The sequence below is a fragment of the Halichoerus grypus genome, chromosome 9 (genome assembly GCF_964656455.1).
Source record: "Halichoerus grypus chromosome 9, mHalGry1.hap1.1, whole genome shotgun sequence".
Taxonomy (NCBI): Eukaryota; Metazoa; Chordata; class Mammalia; order Carnivora; family Phocidae; genus Halichoerus; species Halichoerus grypus.
Genome location: NC_135720.1, coordinates 15,219,528 through 15,242,251, shown reverse-complemented (window position 1 = coordinate 15,242,251; position 22,724 = coordinate 15,219,528). Strand labels below are relative to the sequence as shown.

General features: G+C 40.3%; 1 protein-coding gene across 1 annotated transcript in view; it reads left to right on the top strand.

Annotated features, from left to right (window-relative positions):
* The window catches only part of CCDC170 (coiled-coil domain containing 170), a 95,764-nt gene that overhangs the window by 37,509 nt on the left and 35,531 nt on the right, over positions 1-22,724 (top strand). Inside the window, exons 3-6 of the mRNA XM_078054568.1 lie at positions 2,844-2,972; positions 4,319-4,575; positions 8,464-8,608; positions 14,279-14,464. Coding sequence (XP_077910694.1) covers positions 2,844-2,972; positions 4,319-4,575; positions 8,464-8,608; positions 14,279-14,464 — 717 coding nt within the window. The remainder of the gene's footprint in view (positions 1-2,843; positions 2,973-4,318; positions 4,576-8,463; positions 8,609-14,278; positions 14,465-22,724) is intronic.

The following is a 22,724-nucleotide window of genomic DNA, read 5'->3' as shown; positions in this document are numbered from 1 at the left end:
GAGCGAGAGAGCACAAGCAGGGGGAGCAGTAGAAGGAGAGGGAGAAGCAGGCTTCCCGCTGAGCAAGAAGCCCGATGTGGGACTCGATCCCAGGACCCTGGGATCATGCACTGAGCCGAAGGCAGATGCTTAACCATCTGAGCCACCCAGGCGCCCCTCAGAGCTGCCTTTTAAGCCACTGTTCTTAAGTTGCTCTTGTCCCTCAGCCTCCCTGCCTTTGCTCAGATCTTTGACCGCACAGTGTGTTCCTGCCACAGGACCCTTGCTCAGACTTTTGGCTATTTGAATGATGTGTGTTGCACCTGCTTCATTACCTCTTGCCTATTTAATACCTACTCAGTCATCACTTCTTTAGGGAAATCTTTCCTTCTCATGTCTCTGATGGTAAGTCACTTTCCTTTGTTTTCTCTTTTTTTTTCTTTCTTGAATGCATTTCAGTTTGTAATTATGTAATCATTAGTGTGGTTGTCTGATAAATGTTCTTTTTCTTAGTAGGGTGTAACCTCAGTGCCTGACCTTGAGTAAGTTTTCAGTAAATATTTGTTGATGAATAATCTCCAGGCTGCTGGACTTTGAAGGGTGATTTAGACTCAGCAACTGTCTTCTAAACTCAGTAATCAGGAGTCTGCCTAATGTGGGCCCTGTCCTGGTATGCATTGTGATGAGATCTTAACGTGTTGTTTCTTTCACCCATGCACATCTGAAGATGTAAATGATTTTGGTATTGTTCTGCTTTAGATTGTAATCTCCTAAAATGAAGGGCCATATCTGAACTGTCTTGTGTGGCTTTTAATATTATGTCCAGTGGACACTGCTTTTTCATAAGAAGGAGATATAACATAATGGAATGATTATATCATTTCCTGAAAAAGGATGCTAGTCATTGAAAGAAATAATCATAGCTATTGAAGAACTTATTTTCCTAATGAATTTTATAAAATGATGTGCCATACAGGAGTGCCTGGGAGGCTCAGTCGGTTAAGGTTCTGACTCTTGATTGCAGCTGAAATCATGATCTCAAGGTCGTGAGATTGAGCCTTGAGTTGGGCTCTTTGCTCAGTGTGGAGTCTACTTGAGGTTCTCTCCCTCTCCCTTTGTCCCTCCCCCTGCTTGCACTCTTTCTCTCTTAAATAAATAAATACACAAAATAAATAAAATGATGTGCCATACACACTCTACTTCATACCTCTCATAAGTGACCAAAGTCCTTATGTGGCCTGTTTTAGGAAATCTTGCTGTGGTGGTTAGGGTGGGGAAGTCACTTCTGAATATAAAGTGAGGCTGAACAGGATGTGGTTCTCTTATTAGATGTAGCTAAATGTTTTATGCTTTCTCCCCAGGAGTACATACCTACCATCTTCTTGGATATGTTGTGATTGGCAAACACGGGCTGTTACTAGGTGCACTGAAGGTTTTGCTTGGCATTTTGTGCATCGAAACGCACTAGTCATGACAACGCTTGTTATAAAGTTAAGGGCTTTGAGATGACTTTTGCATTCATGAGCATTTTCCAAACAGTAGTCTTTGGCAGTTCAGTAGCTGGGCAGCCATAAACCAGTTTTACTAGTGTGTCCCCTGAGGCCTCGTAGATAATTCCAGGAAACCCTCCTTTATGTGACCTCTTTCATATTCCTTCAAAAATGAACGGCTTGGGGCGCCTGGGTGGCTCAGACGGTTAAGCGTCTGCCTTTGGCTCAGGTCATGATCTCAGGGTCCTGGGATCGAGCCCCACATCGGGCTCCCTGCTTGGCGGGGAGCCTGCTTCTCCCTCTCCCTCTACTGTTCCCCCTGTTTGTGCTCTCTCACTCTGTCAAATAAATAAATAAAAAATCTTAAAAAAAAAAAAATGAATGGCTTTCCTGTGTGTCTTTCACAAAGAGCACAGGCCTTGGAGACTTCACAGAGGTAGGCATAGGTATCTGTCCAAGCTCAGGAATAATTCTCGAAAGAAGCTGGTCTCATGGCATAAGTAACAGAACCAGAGGTTGCAGACTATGACCCACGGGCCAAACCCATCAAATCAGCTCTGCAGATGTGTTTATTTGGATCATAGTGTTTCTTTTTTTAAACATTGAAATTAGTTGCCAAGCTGAAAAAACTGGGAATTTTTACTTCAGAAAGTCTGGATATATGACTTGTCTTGAAAAATTGGAAAAACTTGGCCACGCGGAGATCCACAGTTCTGCATTGGCTGCCATCCGTGGAACTGAGAGCTGTTGCCTGGCGGGTGGGGGGAAGACTCCTCAGGTACCACCCCACTATCGTGGTCTCCCGCATTCATCTGAGTCACCTTCATGAGTCATGACCCCAAGATAGGCTATGAGATTGAGAATAAATGGTATAGTGAATAATTAGGAAGGAGGCAGCCTTTTGCCTTCAACTCACACAATCTCTTTGGTAAACAAATGATGCCCTTTATTCAAAATATGAGGTGGGTTGATCATTTTTGTAGTCTGGAAACAGAAGGACAATGAAAACTGCCTTTTTGCTGTGGACCTTGTCACATTGCGTCTCTTCTGACAGTTTTGTGGGGACTCTTATCATCGGTTCTGGTCAGAGGTCAAGTAGCTTTTGAATTGGGTGGAAGGAAGCTCTCTAAAGTGGCAAAGGCCAATCCTTAAATGCCATCTTGGGAGAGCACATCATTCGTTCCTGGGCTACCTCCCGCCTCCCTCAGAATTTTGAGGGTGAGATGATCTGGACGAGACACTGCCTGGGCAGCATTTTCGAGACATTTGGACTACAAAGAATGCTCTGTGTTTAATCTTGCTCTGCACAGCTGCACAGAAAGAGATTGTTTAAAACTTTTCTTTATATTTTGTCTTTTGGGGGAACCCTGTCAGGAAATTTACGGCCGCCCCTTGGAAGTCCCAGTCACTCGGGAACAACTAAACCACTATCGGAATGTGGCCGAAAACGCTCGAAGTGAACTGGCGGCAACTTTGGTCAAATTTGAATGTGCTCAGTCTGAGGTAAGACTCTGCATCTTCGTGACTTCAAAATGGGCCATTTTAGCTTCTTCTAGAGTGAAGCAGAGCGTAGAGGTGTTTAGAAATAGGACGGGAGGGCACAGCTTTACACCTTTTGGCAAAGGTGATACTTATGCCTCTGGTTCATCTACTCCCCTTGTTGTAGAGAATTCTTGAAAGGTTGTGCATTTGCCGTGGTTCAAAGCAAGGTGACGTTGGCTGGTTCCCAGATGTCCGAGGAGCTTCACAGCCTTGACAGACCTGGAGGCACCTGATGACTTTGGTTGAAGCTGCCTTGGTGTTGGAGCATTTTTAGCATCTCCCTGAATATGTACCTTTAACGTGGTTTGCTTGCAACCTGGAGGTCTTAGAATGGAATGCTGGATCCCTTCCTACTGCTAGTTCTGATTGGCTGGGGGAAATTCTAGGACGATGATTAGGATCCATCTTCCCTCTGGGCTGGATCAGGTCTATTGTAGAGTTTCTGAGAGAGTCTCTCTAGAACCATTCTGCTCATAGCCTGGTGGCCCTGAGGGGTCCTGGGCTTGCTTGTGAGGTAACTAGCCCTTTCATTGGGCTACCAGGAGTCCACTGAGAGATGATTTGATACCTTCTGTGTGTGTGTGTGTGTGTGTGTGTGTGAAAAATTGTATGCATGTATACTCATAGTTCCAAAGAAGTACACGCATTCATAAAGTTTTCTTATAGGGTGGCCCTGACATCTTAATAGGGCATATACGTTGTTCAATATTTTGATGCCACAGAATTCATGAAAGTTAAAATGTTTCTTTTGTATAAAACCTATAAGGATTTTCCTTTTCTTCCATATTTTCCCCAGAAATCGGAATGTTATTTTTTTATCATTAATATTTTTTTATTGCCCACAATAAGGATCCTGAAGGCAAGTGGGAGAAATACAGTGACATATCAAATAGTCTGTATCTATTTAGGAACCAGTTGTGGCCATGAAATTACAAATATCTTAGCTTGTAGGTTTCTTGTTTCATTGTCTGTCAGCAGCAATAACAGCAATGCAGATTTAGAAAATGAGTTACCATTGAAAAATATCACTTTTTGCAAAATACACCACAAATGTCTCTTGAGTGACACTAATCACCCCGAGACATTGCTCAATTGGTTTCAAAAGAGACAGAATATGAGGTCCATTGTTGAGGCATATGTTCCCATCTGGTGATGTAGACACAAATATGAAAAAAAGAAAATAAAGTTGGATTAAGTCATGAACGAAAGAGTGAGATTTGAAATTATGGTTTTGGGTTTCTTAAAAGTACTTCACACTTAACGCCACTGAAATCCTTTTCCTCCTTTTTATGGCTTTTCCATGTTAGCTTCGAGACCTCCGATCCAAGATGCTTTCGAAAGAAGCCTCCTGTCAAGAGTTGAAAGCTGAAATGGAGAATTACAAAGAAAATAATGCTAGAAAATCATCTCTCCTCACCTCCCTGAGAGACAGAGTTCAGGAGCTGGAAGAAGAATCAGCAGCACTTACCACTTCTAAAATTAGAACCGAAATCACAGCTCACACTGCAATCAAGGAGAACCAGGAGTTAAAGAAGAAAGTTGCAGAACTAGATGAGAACTTACAGTAAGGGTATTTCAATATATTTTGTAGTTGTTAGCATTAAAATACTAGCTCCTGATAGCAGGATGTGCCCTTGAAGGTGCTGGCATGTTGTTGCCTTATTTGGCCCTGAAACTCAATTTGAAAAAAAAAAAAAAATCTTGAAGCTCAAATATCTTTGGAGTCTTGAAAATTTTTCTCAAGCTCATTTCCAAATGTTACCAGGAATCTTAACAAACAAGGCATTGTCCTAAGCATGTTTATGTCCGATTGATTAGGGTTGCAAATGCTCATATACGGAATGTGGAAGATTTTCTGTAAGTAGAGGTTTAACCAGAGGCAGTGAAGTGGCACACAGAGGGAGGTGTTTATTCAAAAGCTAGCGATAAAACTACCCGGGAAGCCCAGACCACTCCAGACCACCCTGAACACTCCTCATTAGCTTTTATTGCCCATTTATGCAGAAAACTCACGAAACCTTAGTTTTCCACACTTAGTTCTGGCAAAAGGTAATTATTGAGACAAAGCTGGGAACTAGTTGTTCCAAAAATATACTTTTAAAATTCTAAGTGTAATAAATAACTTTAATGATAAGATACTTGATATTTATTTTACTTAATTCCATCTTAAAAAAACAAAAAAACCCAACACCGCCACTCTTGTCCTCTTTTTCTCCCCCCATTTACAGCAAAACTCCTTAAAATGTTTGTATAGACTCATTGTCTCCAGTTCTTCTTCTCTCTTCTCTCTTGGGTCTCCTCCACTGAAACCACTCACTAAGGTGACCCATGACCACACATTGTGGATTAAATGGTCAGTCTTTGTCTCACTTGACTTACCAGTATGTCAGGCACAGTTGGTCTCTCTCCCTGAACCACCTGCTTCTTCTGGCTGCTAGGACACTCCCCATGCTGGCTTTGTATCTTTCCTTCCTAGCTGCCCTGCCATAGTCTCTTTTGTTTTCCCCGTCTCATCTTGTTGACTTCCAAAGACTGGAGTGCCCGGGCACTCAGTCCTTGAATCTCTTCTGGTTTCTATCTAAATTCATTCTCTTGGTGATCTCGTGACTTTAAGTATGATCTAAATGCTAGTGATGCCCACATTTCTATGTCTAGCCTGGATCTCTTCTCAGACCTCAAGAAAAACCCACATATTTTTACTACCTACCGGGCCTTGGCATGTGGATGTCCAATGGGCATCTCACACTTAACATGGCCAAAACGGAGCTCCTGCTGTTCCCACAGAACCCTCTTGCTCCTTTCCTCATCTCTAGTGATAATTCCATTCCTCTAGTCCATCAGGTCAACAACCTTGGTCATCATCCTTGGTCCTCTTGCTCTTTCACACTCTGTGTCTGATCCTTCAACAAGTCCCCTCATCTCTACCTGCAGAATAAATCTACATTTTGACTACTTCCCATTGTTGCTCTCATTGCCATTAACCTGATTCCAGGGACTACCATCTCTCTCTGGGATGTTTGCAGTAGCCTCCGAAGTGATTTTCCCACTGCTGCCTGTGCCCCTCGCAGCCAGATTGATCCTGTAAAAACACAATAGATCTCTTCGGTCCTCTGCTCAGAGGCCTGCAGGACTTCTCTTCTCTCTCAGGGTAAAGACAAAGGATATTCTATGACCTAGAAGGCTCATCCTGACCTGGTTTTGCTTCCATTCTCTCTTTCCATTCTTTCCATTTCAGCTCACTGGCTTCTTTGCTGTCCTTCGAATGTAACAGGTGTGTTCCTACCTCAGGACTTTTGCACTTGCTAATCCCTTGGCCTGGAAAGCTCTTTCCCCAGATACGGCACGGCTGCCCCTCTTCTCCCTTTAGGTCTTCACTCAGAAGTCGCTTCCTCAGATCTTCCACGAGTGACTGCATCTAAAATTTTACTCTGCTCCCCCGCCAAATATTTCTTCCTCCCTTTCCTGCTTGATTTTTTTTCTCCGGCTTTTTTGTTTTTTTATAACAGTATATATTTCACATACATTGATTTTGATTACTGTCCATCTTCCTGACTAGAATGTAAGCTCCGTGAGGGCAAGGATGTTCATCTGTTTTGTTCACTACTGTATCTTTAGTACCTTTAATTGGGCTTGGTGCATAGTGAGTATCCAGTAGATATTTACTAAATAAATGAATAATACAAGTGATATATACTAATTGTAAAAAAATTTTTTTAAGATATAGAAAATTGCCAAAAATATTAAAATTACTCAAGACCTTACGATTCCTGAAAAGCTATACTTCAAATTTTGGTGAACAGGTTTTCAGGTAGTTGACATCATATAATGAACTATGTTTTTTACTGAATAATATGTTGTAGACATGTATTTCTTAAGATTTTATTGATTGACTGATCTGGAGCAGGGGGAAGGGCAGAGGGAGAGAGAGAGAGAATCTCAAGCAGGCTCTGTGCTGAGCGTGGAGCCCAACGTGGGGCTCAATTCCACAACCCCGAGATCCTGACCTGAGCCAAAATCAAGAGTCGGGCAATTAACCAACTGAGCCACCCAGGCGCCCCTATGTTGTACAGATTTTAAAAAGTCACTCATTGTATCATCTTTAATAGCCCATGGTACCCATTGCCTGACATATCATAATTTACTTGCCAGTTCTTTTTGTTATTTCTTGCAGACACTCAGGTTAGTTTCACTCAAAGAATTATTATAAACCAAGTGTATTCGTGTGTATTCATATTTTCACATTTATGTGATTATGTCCTTAGGGTAGATTCCTGGGACTTTATTGGGTCCAAGTGAAATGCAAATACAAGTGGGAACAGTTCAGCCACACTTGGGATGGAGAAGCAAGATTGAAGCCTTGGACTGAATGGGTGGATTCATACATGTAAATCAATCCATCTGCATCATAGCATTAACTGTGCTTTTCATGAGCCAGAGAGACTGAATAAATTTTACCTTTTATACGCTGAAAATAAGAACTTAGAGATATATTGATGTTGGTCTTTTATTGTTATACATTTTTCTAAATAGAAATATGATATGCTTTTGAGTGTATGCAATTACATGCTTTGTTAATCTTTGAATAGAGTGAAAGAATTTGCAGTAAACACTCAACATGATAAAAAGGGAAAGCAATAATCATGTTTATTATCTAGGGTACTGAAAAAATGATACCAAATTACTGAAATGATTCTAATTTGCCTTTAAAGTATGTCTGTTTTTTGATGATCTCTTAGTCTCTTGACATTTAAAGCATTAGAAATAGACCGTGCTATTTCAGCAAACCTACCTGAGATTTGAAATGAAATATTCATAGCAGAGCATAATCAACTGATTTTCCTTGACTAGCCCATCTCAATACTCTTTAAACACTCTGGATGTATGAAAACTAATAATGGTCTTTGCTGGTGATTGAACATCTCTCTCTTCTAGAGGGGGAACATCCACTGCTCCTGATATATTTTTTTATTATAGTTATGCTTGGCCATGACCCAGGGTATGCCCTAAGTAACCCTTATAGATCACTGCATAGCGTCTGAAAATAAAGCAAAAGATGATACACTAGAAGAAATATAGCAGTACTGTCGTCCTTCCTCATGAGGACCCAACAGAGACCCATGACTATATACATCCATTGTGATCTAGAGATTTCCTGCCACTTCTGCAGATCCTAAATGGTCAAGGACAAGAGGCAGAGAGTCTGTCTCCTTTGCTGTTACTAGATCTAAGATGCCATGAAGATTTTTGTACATTTCTGCTAAGTGTAGGTGCCTGGCTTTGACTTTTCTCCTTCCTGTACAGGGCTCACATGACAATGATGTGCTCTGTGTCCAGGAAACTGTGTTGTGATGAAAGTGATGATTGGATCAGAGAGCTTAAGTTCTGAACTTTGTTTGATGAATGATCTCTTCTATAGTGTTACAACTTGACGTATGTGTTATTTGCCCTATAGAAAGTGTTTAAAGGAAAATGAGGAGAATAAGAATCAAGTCTCGAAGAATTGCAGGAAACATGAGGAATTTCTAGCTCAACTTGGTGACTGCTTAGATCCAAAGAAGAAGAATGAAAAGGCATCAGATGAAGATTTAATCCTAAAGGTGTATGCACATGAAAAAGACGATAAATGTAGCAGTCATTCTGACATATGCCGTGAACGGAAGTGCTGTGTTTGAGTCTGGGGGTGGCAGGAGAATGGGACGGTAGCCCAAGTATAGCATTAATTGACTGTGTGATCTGGGACAAACATTTTCACCTCTCTGAGCTCTATTCCAGAATCCTTTCCAACATTATTTGGGATTAATTACTCTCCAGAAAAGATTAATTGTTTTGTCTAAAATATATTTAGGTTGCCAAATACAATTAATTATTCATCTTAACAATGTGTTTTAGGGAGTTTTTTTGTTTTAGTTACAGACAGAAGCGTACACACACACAACCCAAACCAAAACCAGCTCTGTCATTTTTGGGATACTTACTGAGTATAAGGTTAAGATTAGTTCTAAAGTACTTTTTAATTTTCCATTGAAATCAAATAATAAAAAGGTTGCCAGTAAGGTGGAAATTAGTTATGTCAATGAATAATTCACTTGGCACATAGTGATTCATTAGGGCACCTGACAATGTTGGAGGTCCCACCCTGTCTTTGCTTATTTCACACCTTTTGTATCCTTGCTTCCTGACAGATCTCCTTGCAGCCAATCTTATTTATTAAAATTGAGGCATAATTGACATGCAACATTATATTAGTTTCAGGGGTACAGCATAATGATTCAGCACTTGTATACACTGTGAAATGATCACCATATAAGTCGCGTCACCATCTGTCACCATGAAAGGTTACAAAAAATTTATTTATTTTTTTCTTGGGAGGAGAACTTTCAAGATGTACTTTCCTGGCAACTTTCAAATGTGTACTAGGATACTGTTGACTGTAGTCACCATGCTGCACACTGCATCTCCATCACCTATTCATTTCACAGCTGGAAGTCTGTACCCCCCCAACCCCCTTCCCACCGGCAACAACCACTCTGTTATTCTTATTCATGAGCCTGTGTTTTGTTTTGTTTGCTCATTTGTTTTTTAGATTCCACATATAAGTGAAAGCATAGAGTATTTGTCTTTCTCTTGATTTATTTCACTTAGCATAATACTCTCAAAGTCCATCCATGTTGTCACAAATGGCAAAGTTTCATTCTCTCTTTTTTTTTTAAGAGAGAGAGAGTGCAAGTGGTGGGGGAGGGGCAGAGAGAGAGGAAGAGAGAGAGAGAATTTTAAGCAGGTTCCACACCCAGCACGGAGGCCAACGTGGAGCTCTATCTCACGGTCCAGACAGAGATCATGACCTGAGCCAAAATCAAGAGCTGGACCCTTAATGGACTGAGTCACCCAGGCACCCCGCATATATCTTTCCTAAATAGTGTTTTTATTTTCTTGGGGTAAATACTCAGAAGTGGAATTGCTGGATCATATGATAATTCTATTTTTAATTTTTTGAGGAGCCTCCATACTGTTTTCCACAGTGGCTGTAGCAGTTTACATTTCCACCCACAGTGCACAAGAGTTCCTCTTTCTCCACATCCTCTCCAATAGTTACTTTTTATCTTTTTGGTATTAACCATTCTGATGGATGTCAACTGAAACCTCATGTGGTTTTGATTTGTATTTCCTGGATGATGAATGATGTTGAACATCTTTTCGTGTGTCTGCCATCTGTATGTCATCTTTGGAAAAATGGCTATTCAGGTCCTCTGCCCATTTTTTTATTTTTTAAGATTTTATTATTTATTTGAGAGAGAAAGAGCGAGTGTGCGCACACACATGAGCAGCGAGGAGAGGCAGATGGAGAGGGAGAGGCAGACTCCACTGAGCAGGGAGCTGGACGTGGGGCTCAATCCCGGGACCCTGAGATCATGACCCAAGCTGAAGGCAGACGCTTAACTGACTGAGTCACCCAGGCATCCCTGCCCGTTTTTTTAAATTGGATTTTTTTCCTATATGCGTTCTCTATATATTTTGGATATTAACCTCTTGTCAGGTATATGATTTGCAAATATTTTCTTCCCATTCAGTAGGTTGCCTTTTCATCTTGTTGATGGTTTTCTTGGCCATGCAGAAGCTTTTCAGTGTGGTATAGTCTCACGTGTTTATTTTTGTTTTGTTGCCTTTGCTTTTGGAGTCAGATCAAAAAAAAAAAAAATTGCCAAGACTGATGTCAGTGAGTTTACTGCCTCTGTTTTTTCCCAGGAATTTTATGGTTTCAGGTCTTACAGTCAACTCTTTAATCCATTTTGAGTTCATTTTTGTGTGTGCTATAAGATAGTAGTCTAGTTTTATTCTTTTGCATGTGGCTGTCCAGTTTTCTCAACATCACCTATTAAAGAGACTGTCCTTTCCATATTGTATATTTGTGCCTCCTTTGTTGTAAATTAATTGACCACATGTGTGTGGGTTTATTTCTGGTCTCTCTATTCCATTCTATTGATCTGTGTGTCTGCTTTTATGTTGTTACCATACTGTTTTGATGATGATAGCTCTGTAATATCATTTGCAATCAGGGAACAGGATGCCTCCAGTTTTGTTCTTCTTTCTCAAGATTGTCATGTCTGTTGAGGCTCTTTTGTGGTTCTATACGGACATTATCACTGTTCTATGTCTCTGCAAGATGCCATTGGGATTTTGATAGGATTGCGTTGAATCTATAGATTGCTTTGAGCAATACAGACTTTCTAACAATATCAACTCTTCCAGTCCATGAGCACAGAGTATCTTTCCATTTATTTGTGTGTCCTTCAATTTCTTTCATTAATCCATGCAGCAGCCAGTCTTAAAGGCCCCATCTCGGAGTTTTATTAGTAAGCTTCCCAACTGTACTTCCGGAAAACTGCAAAATCATTTCCGTTAACTTGAGGATGTGTTGTCCTCGGCTGACGGGTTTTGATAGCTCAGGCCTGATAGCCTCGAGGGTGCTGGATGCATCTCCTCTTCCCTGTTGCGCACCTGTGACCGGGAGCCTGGCTGTGAAAGTCCACAGTGCAGTGCAGTTTGGGAGACTGTTTTTAAAGCCACGTGATGGGGAGAAGAAAAGAGAACGAAGAACCTTCTTCTTTCATGACACCCTTTCCCCCTGTCAGAGACTAGCTCCAGGTGCTAATCTGGGAGTTGATACTGTATTAATTATGCCTTACTGTCTTCTGTATTTCCAATGCTTTGACATCTGGGGCCTTGCTGACCCAGGAGAGACTGACTCAGAGGGTTAGCCAGTTCCTCCTCAATGACCCTCCTGGGAGCCCGGCTTTCATATGCAAACCAGCCGCCCCCACATCCCCAGCCAGTTTCTACATCAGGTTCTGGGCCGGTTTCTGTATCAGGCTCTGGGCTGCTGTCCGCCTTCCGCCTTCCCTGATCACCACAGGGCTAGGTACCCGATAGCTAGGGACAGCCCTTACACTCCTCAGAGTACTAACTAGCCAGTCCTGAACCTGCTTACCTCGCCTTGCTCACTCCCTCCTGTGGAAGCCACAACAAAGACTCTTGCCTCTGTTTTCCTTTGCTGTCCTGTCTCCTGACTGACCCGTGCTTCCCTGCGTGGCCTTGTACGGCAGGGCGTGCCCCCCCCCTTTCTGGAAAACTGTGAGTTAACAAACTGTTTTTCAAGGGCAACTCTCTCCAGATCTGTTCACCGCACCATACCTGAATAACAAACTATATTTTAAAACAGATACTGGGACTCTAGGGCTTTAGCATCTCAAAAAAAAAAACAAAAAAAAAAACCTCCGGCCAAGAGTGGAAAGGTTGCTATCTTATCAACACCCACCAGGTGTTCCCCTGGGGATTGGAACAAAACCACTCCTTCAATTTCAAAACCATTTCCTCCCTTTTACAGCTCTCCCAACCACATGTGCACCCCCCCCCCCCCAAGAAACCAAAGAGGCGTTCCTAAGGACTGAGTTGACATCCATTTCACAGATATTTAGTGAGTGACTACTATATGCTAGACATGATTCTGGGTGCTGGTGGTGCTGCAGTGAATGAGATAAGCCTAAATCTGTGCTCTCCTAGAAGTTTCGTTATTGTGAGATAAAGATAATGAGGAAAAAACAAACATCCAGTATTATCCCACGTAGTAAATGGGGATGTGGGGATAGAGAGTGAGGCAGGTTAGAGGCTTGGCAGGCTACTTTAGGCAGATTGACCGAGGAATGCCGCTCTGAGGTGGGGACTTTTTTTTTTTTTAATTTAAGTTCACTTAATTAACATATAATGTATTATTAGTTTCAGAGGTAGAGGTCAGTGATTCATCAGTCTTATATAATACCCAGTGCTCATTACATCACGTGCCCTCCTTAATGCCCATCACCCAGTTACCCCATCCCTTCACCCCCCTCCCCTCCAGCAACCGTTTGTTTCCTATGATTAAGAGTCTCCTATGGTTTGTCTCCCTCTCTGATTTCATCTTGTTTTATTTTTCCCTCCCTTCCCCTAAGATACTCTGGTTTGTTTCTTAAATTCCACATATCAGTGAGATCATATGATACTTGTCTTTCTCTGATTGACTTATTTTGCTTAGCATAATACCCTCTAATTCCATCCTTGTTGTTGCAAATGGCAAGATTTCATTTTTTTGATGGCTCAGTAGTATTCCATTGTATATATATGCCACATCTTCTTTATCCATTCATCTGTTGTTGGACATCTGGGCTCTTTCCATAGTTTGCCTATTGTGGACATTGTTGCTATAAACATTGGGGTGCAGGTGACCCTTTGGATCACTACATTTGTATCTTTGGGGTAAATCCCTAGTAGTGCAATTGCTGGGTTGTAGGGTAGCTCTATTTTCAATTCGCTGAGGAGCCTCCTTACTGTTTTTCAGAGTGGCTGCACCAGCTTGCATTCTGAGGTGGGGACTTTTGAAAGATGTTGGGGACTGAGCATACACATATGCGGAAAAGTGTTCAGGAGAGTGGGAACAGCCCTGAGTTGGGAGCAGGGCGCCATGTTGGCCGGGTGCTGAGGCTGGCCACTTCCCCAGAGCGTCATGACACCGATACTGACTCTGTAATGTGGGGTCTCATCTCTTCCTGTAGGCGTCCTCATGGCCTTCCAGGCTGAGCTGTCTGCAGGGCTGGTTCCCTGGGCCAATAAGCCTGTCTGATTTCATTTTCCCTCCTTATAAATCTTACAAATCTTACTCATGCTTTCAGCTGACAACCCAAATGCACAGCATAGAGAGTGAAAAGCTCTGCTAATCCCAATGGTAGCCACTGTTTGAGCATGTTATTCAGGATTTTTCTATGCTTATATTAATTAGAAGGATTTTCTTTTTAAAAAGAGAGTCCCGCTTTCTTCTGTGTGTTTCCCCCTGCGCCAGGTAACGCCACGCATGCAGTTGGCGCCAGTGGATGTGGGCTGAATAGAAGTCCCTTGCTTCCTCCCCTGCTGTCATCTCTGTAGAACATCACCTTTCCTCGATTATTTAAGCCAGGGGCTTGCTGACGCTTGCTCTGTCGGGAAGCTTTTGGCAAGACTTTCAGCAGTGTTGCCTGGAGCTATCTTTTGATTAATTTTAATTTGATCACTGGGTCTGTGCATAACAGCAGAGTTTAGAGGCTGCTTTTGACAATATGTTCTTCTGAGTGGATGGAGGGACAGTGCTTTCACTGGTTTCATGTGATCATGCAGTCAGCGGGGTACATAGATCAGAGTTGCTTAGAGGAAGCCGTGTGAAATTGCTAATTTTTATAGGATAGCTGTAATTGCTTTCTCTGCAGCTTAGAGAGCTGTGCGAGGAAAATGCATTCGTGAAAGGACAGATTGTTACTCTTGAAGAGACTATAAATGTCCATGAGATGGAAGCAAAAGCTAGCAGAGAAACCATCACGAGGCTGGTTTCAGAAGTAAACAGAGAGCAGAAAAAAGCTGCCTCCTGCACCGAGGAGAAAGACAAGCTGAACCAGGTACAGTATGTGAAGTGTGCATGTGCACCTGCGATCATGTTTATGAAGCAGAAATTGAAAACCACATGTGGGTGAGCACACTGGTGTTACTGACCACGGTTTCAAAAGGCAGCTGTCAGCAGGAGGGCTGGGGGCAGGATGGGACGCAGTGACCCGAGCAGGCCTTTGGGTACGTAGTTTTTTCCTAATTAGAAAAAAAAAAAAAAGACACACAACACATTTAAAAGTAGAGTCTGTAGAGACTTGTGTCCTACTTTAGTTAGGCTCTAAGGATTTTTGATACTCAAGCATTAACTTTTTTTGAAAAATAGGTAATGCATCCACCAGATACAAAATTCCAAATAGACATAAAGGTATATGGTGAAAATCCTCCCCACCCCACCCCTCCCACCAGCCACCCAGTCGTTCTCCTCAGAGGCAACCTGTGTTAACAATTAGTTTTTTATATACCTTTCTAGAAATGTTCTTTGATATGTATACTTATTCTTTTTTTTAATTTTAATACAAATGGCAACATGCTGTGCATTATTTTTTTCCCTTCATTTATTTTTTAACACAAAATGGTAATATACCACACACTATTATAAGCAAGGCTGCTATGAATAATCTTATATTATTTGTCATGCATGAGAATGTATCAGTAAGACAAAACCCTAGAAGTATACTTGCAGGGTCGAAGGAGATGAGTGTTACTTAGAGGAGACCGTCAAAGGGAAGTTCCTCAACGCTAGACCGTTATTTGTACAATGAATTGCTTGATCTTTTCAAATTATCCGAAGCTCTGTTTGAGCATGCCAATTAATACTGTATGTTTTTTAACACTATATAATCTTTCAATTATTTTTATATTTTTGTGACAAAGAAACTAATTATGGGATTAATAATGTGAATTTTCAAAAGCCAAAGTGAGCCCATGCAATCAGTTAACAGAGTACATAGGAGACAATTAAGTGGTAAAGGAGATGTAGTTCAAAATTAGGTAATGACTGGACTGGATTCAGGTTAAATGATTTTGGCAAGGGCATTTCAAAGGTTAAGTTGTAGACTTCATATTATAGGCAAGTCATGCTAGATTGTTCCTTGTTGCTGACACTAAGTTTGCCCATCTCTTTAGCATAAAGGGACATTTTTTTTTTCTTCTGCAGTTAAGTAAGGTATCTCTGGGCATATTATTTCTGATAACTGGCAGATTATTTCTGTTCCCCATTGACTTTACTGAGTGGTGTTGTCATTGATTCTTGCCTGGATTAATTTACATCATGGGTGGCAAAAAGGTAATATTCTAATTTTACCATTCCTTCTGCTTATTAGCTGGCATCCTTCTGTAAAGAAAAGCTTTTTATTTCTTTTCTTTTCAGTTCTATGGACACATGGATTTTTATTTACTCACTGTGTTACCATCAATTACTTTTTTTTTTTTTGGGTGCTCCAAATTCACTATATTGGCTCAGTAGCAGCCCCTTCAAGATGGTCTCTGTGACCTTATAAACTGACTCTAGTCTTTTAACAATTCCTTGCTTTTTCTGACAGAAGACATGGCCTCTTAGGATCACTTAGAATTTTCAGACTATAGAACTAAAATCAACCTGTTCTGTAGGGAGCGTTGGTGCCTTTTCCTGAAGAATGGTGCTTAAAACCAAGATTGAGGCTCTCGGTGTGCTCATCGCCATTGGGCTGTCATTTCTTTAGGTGGACAGAGCTAGAAATACATTTTTAGTCATAAACTAATACTGGTATTTTTAAATTAAAAGTGGTATTTAGAGTTTTCCTAATATCTTTGTGTTTTATATTAGTATCATTTGAATCTTAATCATAATGTCTACTCATTTGCTTTGTCTTACAATATACATAAAATTATTTCAAAATTACACTTTTAATAGCTTACCTACCAGTGAGACTTCTTTTTTTTTTTTTAAATATTTTTATTTATTTATTCGAGAAAGAGAATGAGAGAGAGAGAGCATGAGAGGGGGGAGGGTCAGAGGGAGAAGCAGACTCCCTGCTGAGCAGGGAGCCCGATGTGGGACTCGATCCTGGGACTCCAGGATCATGACCTGAGCCGAAGGCAGTTGCTTAACCAACTGAGCCACCCAGGCATCCCACCAGTGAGACTTCTGAGTGAAGTTTTAGGCTCTCAGATTTTTTACATTAATACTGTCAGCAATCATTAGTATAATAGTCACCATTTATCAATCACTTACCATTAGCACAGTCATTGTGCTAAGTATACTTTGCTCAAGTTCACATAGCTCGTAAGTGGCAAAGCTGGGATTTGAACCCTGGTCATTATATTATTTTGCTATCATCAGTAATCCCTTTCCATGTGTAGGGTCACAGCTATATCCTACATATCTGTCTGATGCCAAGTTATTTGTTGTCAAGTCAGTAGGACAAGAACAGTAAGTAGCTATGCAAATTTCCTCAGTGAATGAATAATTTGAATTTGATTACAAATAGTAATTATTAAAGTATCAAGCCTTGAAAATTAGGCAGAATTTAATATTTACCTATAAGAAAGCATTTCTGAAGATAGGCAGTAGGAAATGAAAATGTGTTATAAGAGCACATTAAAAAAAAACGGGACTTATTTCTTATATGTATCTTTACTTGTAAATAATGCAATGTTGTTGAGACTTGGAAACACATTCATTTTGGGATGAAGTTCCTGCCAAAATAATAAAAATTGTAAAAAAAAATATGGGCGATAAAAAACTTGAGGTCTTTTTAAAGTGCTCATTCATAAGATTATGACTCCAAAGATTGACTACTGAAAAATACTGTCAAGTGGTTTTACTGACACATTAATGGCCTCAGGAAGAGTCTTCATAATGCTTTCTAAAGCTCTGTTTTTGTGGTAGGAAACTTACTTTATTAGTGAAGCCCAGAATGACTGTGGAAGTAGTAGTATTTGCAGGCTGGGGTCCTGTTTTTACAAAACTCAACTTTTCTCATTTTCTTAATTGCTCTATTTACTTTATGACTTTTACTTTATGAAAATTTCCCAAATGAAAATCCAGGTGATTTATTATATATATGGGAAATACATTATTTGAAAATCTTAAGTAGTTAATATTGAAGTATGTTTTAACAACTATCAAAGATTGGCACTTTTTCTTTCAGTTATTTTGAAATAATCCAGTGTTGAAAAGAGTAGGCACTTCCCCTAAAACAAGCCACACACGCATTTCCTATAGGCCATACAAGTTCAGATCAGCAGATCAGAAACTAAACTTACTTATGGGATTTCAGACAGCTTATTTTCCTTCATGCTGTTCACATTACCTTTAATTCTGGTAGCTAGAATGGAAGCTAAGAAAGAATATTGGTTTTGGAGTCAGGCAGGTCTGGTTTGGAAGGATGTCCCTTCTGCTTGTTTGGTTTGTTACCATGAAGTAGCGAATGGAAGAGAGAACAGCCTGAGACAGTTCATAGGGAGTAGAGTGGTTAAGAGGCTAGGCTCTCAGGTTTTTATCTGGGCTCCAGAATCGTTTGGCTATGGGATCTGAGGCATATGATCTTACCTCTTGGAACCTCAGTTTCTTGTCTGTAAAATAGAAAAATAATTTAAGGATCCATCTCTTAAAATTATTCTTAGCACTGGATGACATAATATACATGAAGGACTCAGGACATGCCCATCACATAATTGATGCTCAGTGTTTTTATTTCCTTTTCCTAATTATTTACGTTTACCCAGGGATCCAAAGAAACAAATTTATTTTAAGGGTATAGGCATATGGAAATAAGTTCCTGGAAGTGAGGACTTTATTAGACAGGATAAATTACCAAAGAAATTGAAGGTCTCTTGACAATCCTGGAATCATGATGTTGGAAGTGACCTTAAGGTCTTTTAGAATCTAGATCATGTAACCCTCTATGTGAAATCAGAATCATCTTTAAAATGTCACTGTCTAGCTAGTTTCCAGCCTTCACTTGAACTCTTCCATAGACAGGGAACCCACTACTGAACAAGGAGGTCCATATTCTCTACATAGTTTTTTTTAAAAAAAGATTTATTTGAGAGAGAGAGAGAGACAGAGAACAGGTGGGAGGAGCAGAGGGAGAGGGAGAGGGAGAGAGAATCCCAGGCAGACTCTGTGCTGAGTGTGGAGCCCAAATGCAGGGACTGATCCCACAACCATGAGATCACGACCTGAGCCAAAATCAAGAGTCGGCCGCTCAACTGACTGCACCACCCAGGCAGCCCTCTCTGCATAGTTCTAATTGTTTGACAGTTCTTCATTATAGCAAGTCAGGATCAGAATCCCCATGATTTACATCCTCATCATGGTTCTGTCTTCATGAAACTTCATAGAATAAATTGAAATCTTTTTCTTATGGCTAACTTTAAAGCATTTGAAGACATTTATCATGGATTTCTAAGTCTTTTCTTTTGGCTAAGCAGTCTGCATCTCTCAAACTTTGAAACTTCTTTCTTATCATCTGTGAGGTTAGGAGAGTTCTAGCCTCTGGGTGAGGAATTAAAATGAAAATAAACACTAAAATCGTATCTTCTCGTATTACAAGAAATGAAACTGTTCATAAGACTCTGAAATAAAATTTAAAACCCTCTCTCCTTCCACTTCTAGTCTCACTGGGGCATTCCTATTTTAGCTTCTGACAGTTACCATTGAGACTTTAAAGGAATACATTTCTATTCTTGATTCACCAACGTGAGATGGTATTCTTAGACTTTTTGCTACAATGTGGAGGAATTTAATGTCTTTTACTTTTTTACTTCCCTCTCTCTACTTCCCAGTTTTACTTTATTATTGTATTTACATTGTCAAGGTTTATAATATTTACATTCCGTTCTGTAACTATAATTACGTCTTCCATGCTTTGCCTTTAGATTCATTCTATGCATTCAAAATAAATTAAAACAGCATTTTAAATAGCACAATTACATAAATGTTTTTATTATGGGTGTAATGTTAGCATGTGATGCTGAACCCATTCCATTTTGACATGTCCCTCTTAAAAGTTCCAGCTGGGAACTGTCCATGGTCCTCCAGGCACAACCTGACCAGTTCAGAGCAGAGCGTTTGTAGTACTATAGTGAAGCCCAGAACACACTGGCCTCACGGGCAGCTAAATTCATTGTCAGCTTGTATTGTGTTTGTCAATAATGAGAATTTCAAACTTACACTGAATTTTTATTATTTTTCAAGGTTGATGATGTCAGTGGGACAGCCTAAGGGGTGTGTATGTCTGTGTGTGTGTTCCTATCACTATTGACTCAGCACTTTAAATGGACCAGAATTTCCTGGATGTTTTCATAGTTGTCTCTGCTCTGTCATATCTTCCTTCCATTTCTAGCCCCCCAGCTACAGATCCCTTCTCTAGAGATGATCAGAACTGGCAGTCGCTTGTGCTTATTTCTAGAGAGATGCTCTTTTTATGTAAGTACAATGGCACTAGACACATGGTTAGGCACCTTACTTTTTTCACTGACTGTATCTTGGAGAGTCTTCCATATCAGTACATAAAAAATTTCCTCAGTTCTTTTTAGGAACTATATATGTTCTATGGTATAGATGTCTCATATTTGTTTAACTGGTCACAAATATCAGTGAATATTTGTGTAGTATCTGATCTTTTGCTGTATTGTAATGGAATAACTTTAAAAAATTTTTTTAAATTTTAATTCAGTTAATTAACATATAGAGTATTATTGGTTTCAGAGGTACAGGTCTGTGATTCATCAGTCTTATATAATACCCAGTGCTCATTACATCACCCAGTTACCCCATCCCTCCACCCCCCTCCCCTCCAACAACCCTCAGTTTGTTTCCTATGATTAAGAGTCTCTTATGGTTTGTCTCCCTCTCTGGTTTCGTCTTGTTTTATCTTTTCCTTTCTTCCCCTATGATCCTCTGTTTTGTCTTAAATTCCACATATCAGTAAGATCATATGAATTATTGTCTTTCTGTGATTGACTTACTTCACTTAGCATAAGACCCTCTAGTTGTAATGGAATAACTTTGCACATATGTCATTTTCCATATTCAGTAATCTTTCCTGAAGATCTATTCTTGGGACTGGAATTGCAGGACCACAGGGTATGTGCATATTCTATTTTGTTAGATGTTTATACCAGAATTACACCTATCTACACTCCCACCAACAATGTATAAGAGCACATATTTGGGGAGAATTTCTGTGTTTATTTCTTAACTTTAAATGCAGTAGGTAAAAAAAATCAACTGGTTTTTCATTTTACAAAATTTTTTTTTAAAGATTTTTATTTATTTTTCAACAGAGAGAGAGACAGCGAGAGAGGGAACACAAGCAGGGGGAGTGGGAGAGGGAGAAGCAGGCTTCCCGCCGAGCAGGGAGCCCGATGTGGGACTCAATCCCAGGACGCTGGGATCATGACCTGAGCCGAAGGCGGAAGCCCAACTGACTGAGCCACCCAGGCATCCCATCATTTTACAAAAATTTTCTAAGGTTGGATGAATTAAACTCAAGCCAGAGGTTCTCCACCTGGATGATAATTAGTCATGTATTTTTGGTAGTTAGCAACATTAAAATAGGAAACAATTGCATTTTAAAAACAAACCTTTGAATGGTTTTATCACATAATGCATTTAATTGGGAATTAACACAGAGATGCATACAATTGGGAAGGTAAATCGAATGCCTTAGTCATATTATTTACAAGTGCTTTTGTTAAAAGTGGTTGTGAAGGGGTCATTATTCATTTCTTGCATTGGTAGGACAAATGAAAAGTTAAAAAATTTGGTTAAACAAGTCATCCCTATCACTGTCTCTCTAGGAGCTGTCCTCTTTTGCAAATGTGATTTCCTTTGTGGAGGTCAGCCCTGATTCTGCTCAGAGGGTGCTACTTGTTTCTTGTTCTGTGTGTCACTGTGGTCTGACAGCAGTCCCCAGGGCCCACATTACTTGAGTGGATCCTTGAGGTAGCCATGCAACCAGACTCCACTCCAGCGCTCTCTCTGCTAGCTCTGTGGGTAATTGCGTTTGTAGTCTGAGGACTTCTGTTTATAGCAGATCAGCCCAGTGCTCCTAAATCCTGAAGCACTTAATCAGAGCGCTGAGGCAGGGGCCATCCCTAAGGCCTTGCCCCTGGCTCCCCAGGCCTGCAGTTCATGTGAGAAACACCATAGAGCTCACTGGGCTGAAACGGGTCCAGAAAAGAAATCTGGCCTGCTGCCACGTGCCACTGTATTTTATGACCACAAATTCAGTTTTCTGATTTTTACCAGTCATAAAGGTTTGTGCTTTGGATTTGTTGAGGACTGTTTGGGCTCTTGTCTCAAAGGCAGGGAGACAATAGTCTGATATTGGGGTTGGAACAAATTCCTCATAGCTTGAATATTTTAACTGGTTTATTGGTCTCCTGGGGTAAGCTGCCAGTTGATTAGCACACTCCAAACTGACAGTAAGTCTATAGTACTCAAGCATCTGATACATTTTTTTTTTGTGTATTTTGAGGACCTTTTGTATGTGGTTAAAAATATCACTCTCTGGGTCATGGAAACTCCTCTCTTTTGCATTAGGGGTTTTCTTTCCATATGATAGTTAACATAGAATATTCTAGAGGGTTTTAGGGCTTGGAGGGGATTAGAATTAATTTTCATCTCTACATCATTGAATTTGGGACCTTCAGTTTTCTAATTGCATGTTAGATGGTCATTTCTAAGTAAAGTAGGGGCCTAATTTATTATCACCAGTGCTGATACTGGTTACCTGAATTGAGTAGCTATTGTATTACTATCTGAAAAGAGATCTGTAAAGTGTTAAAATACTGTATTTGTGATAAAGTGTCCTTGACTCTACCTTAAGAGCCATAATTTAATTAGCAGCAGTGGGGCTTCTCCACAAAGAGGACCGGTATCGAAAGGGAAGGGGGAAATGAAACTGTTGCTAGGACCTTGAGAAGCAAAGCATTTCACGAAATAGGTTCCACAATTAGTTTAGCCATTACTTTTCTGAAAAGGCCAGTTTTCTTTAATGACCTATCCACACTCGATGACTTTTTATTTCAAATTGATGCCAGGGACTTCCTTGATTTAAAAAAAAATCACCAGAAGGAAAAAAAAGTAAGATATTCTCTTTTTTAAAAAAAGTAAAGAAGTAGACCCAGCAATTGCACTACTGGGTATTTACCCCAAAGATACACATGTAGTGATCTGAAGGGGCATGTGCACCCCAATGTTTATAGCAGCAATGTCCACAATAGCCAAACTATGGAAAGAGCCAAGATGTCCATCAACAGATGAATGGATAAAGAAGT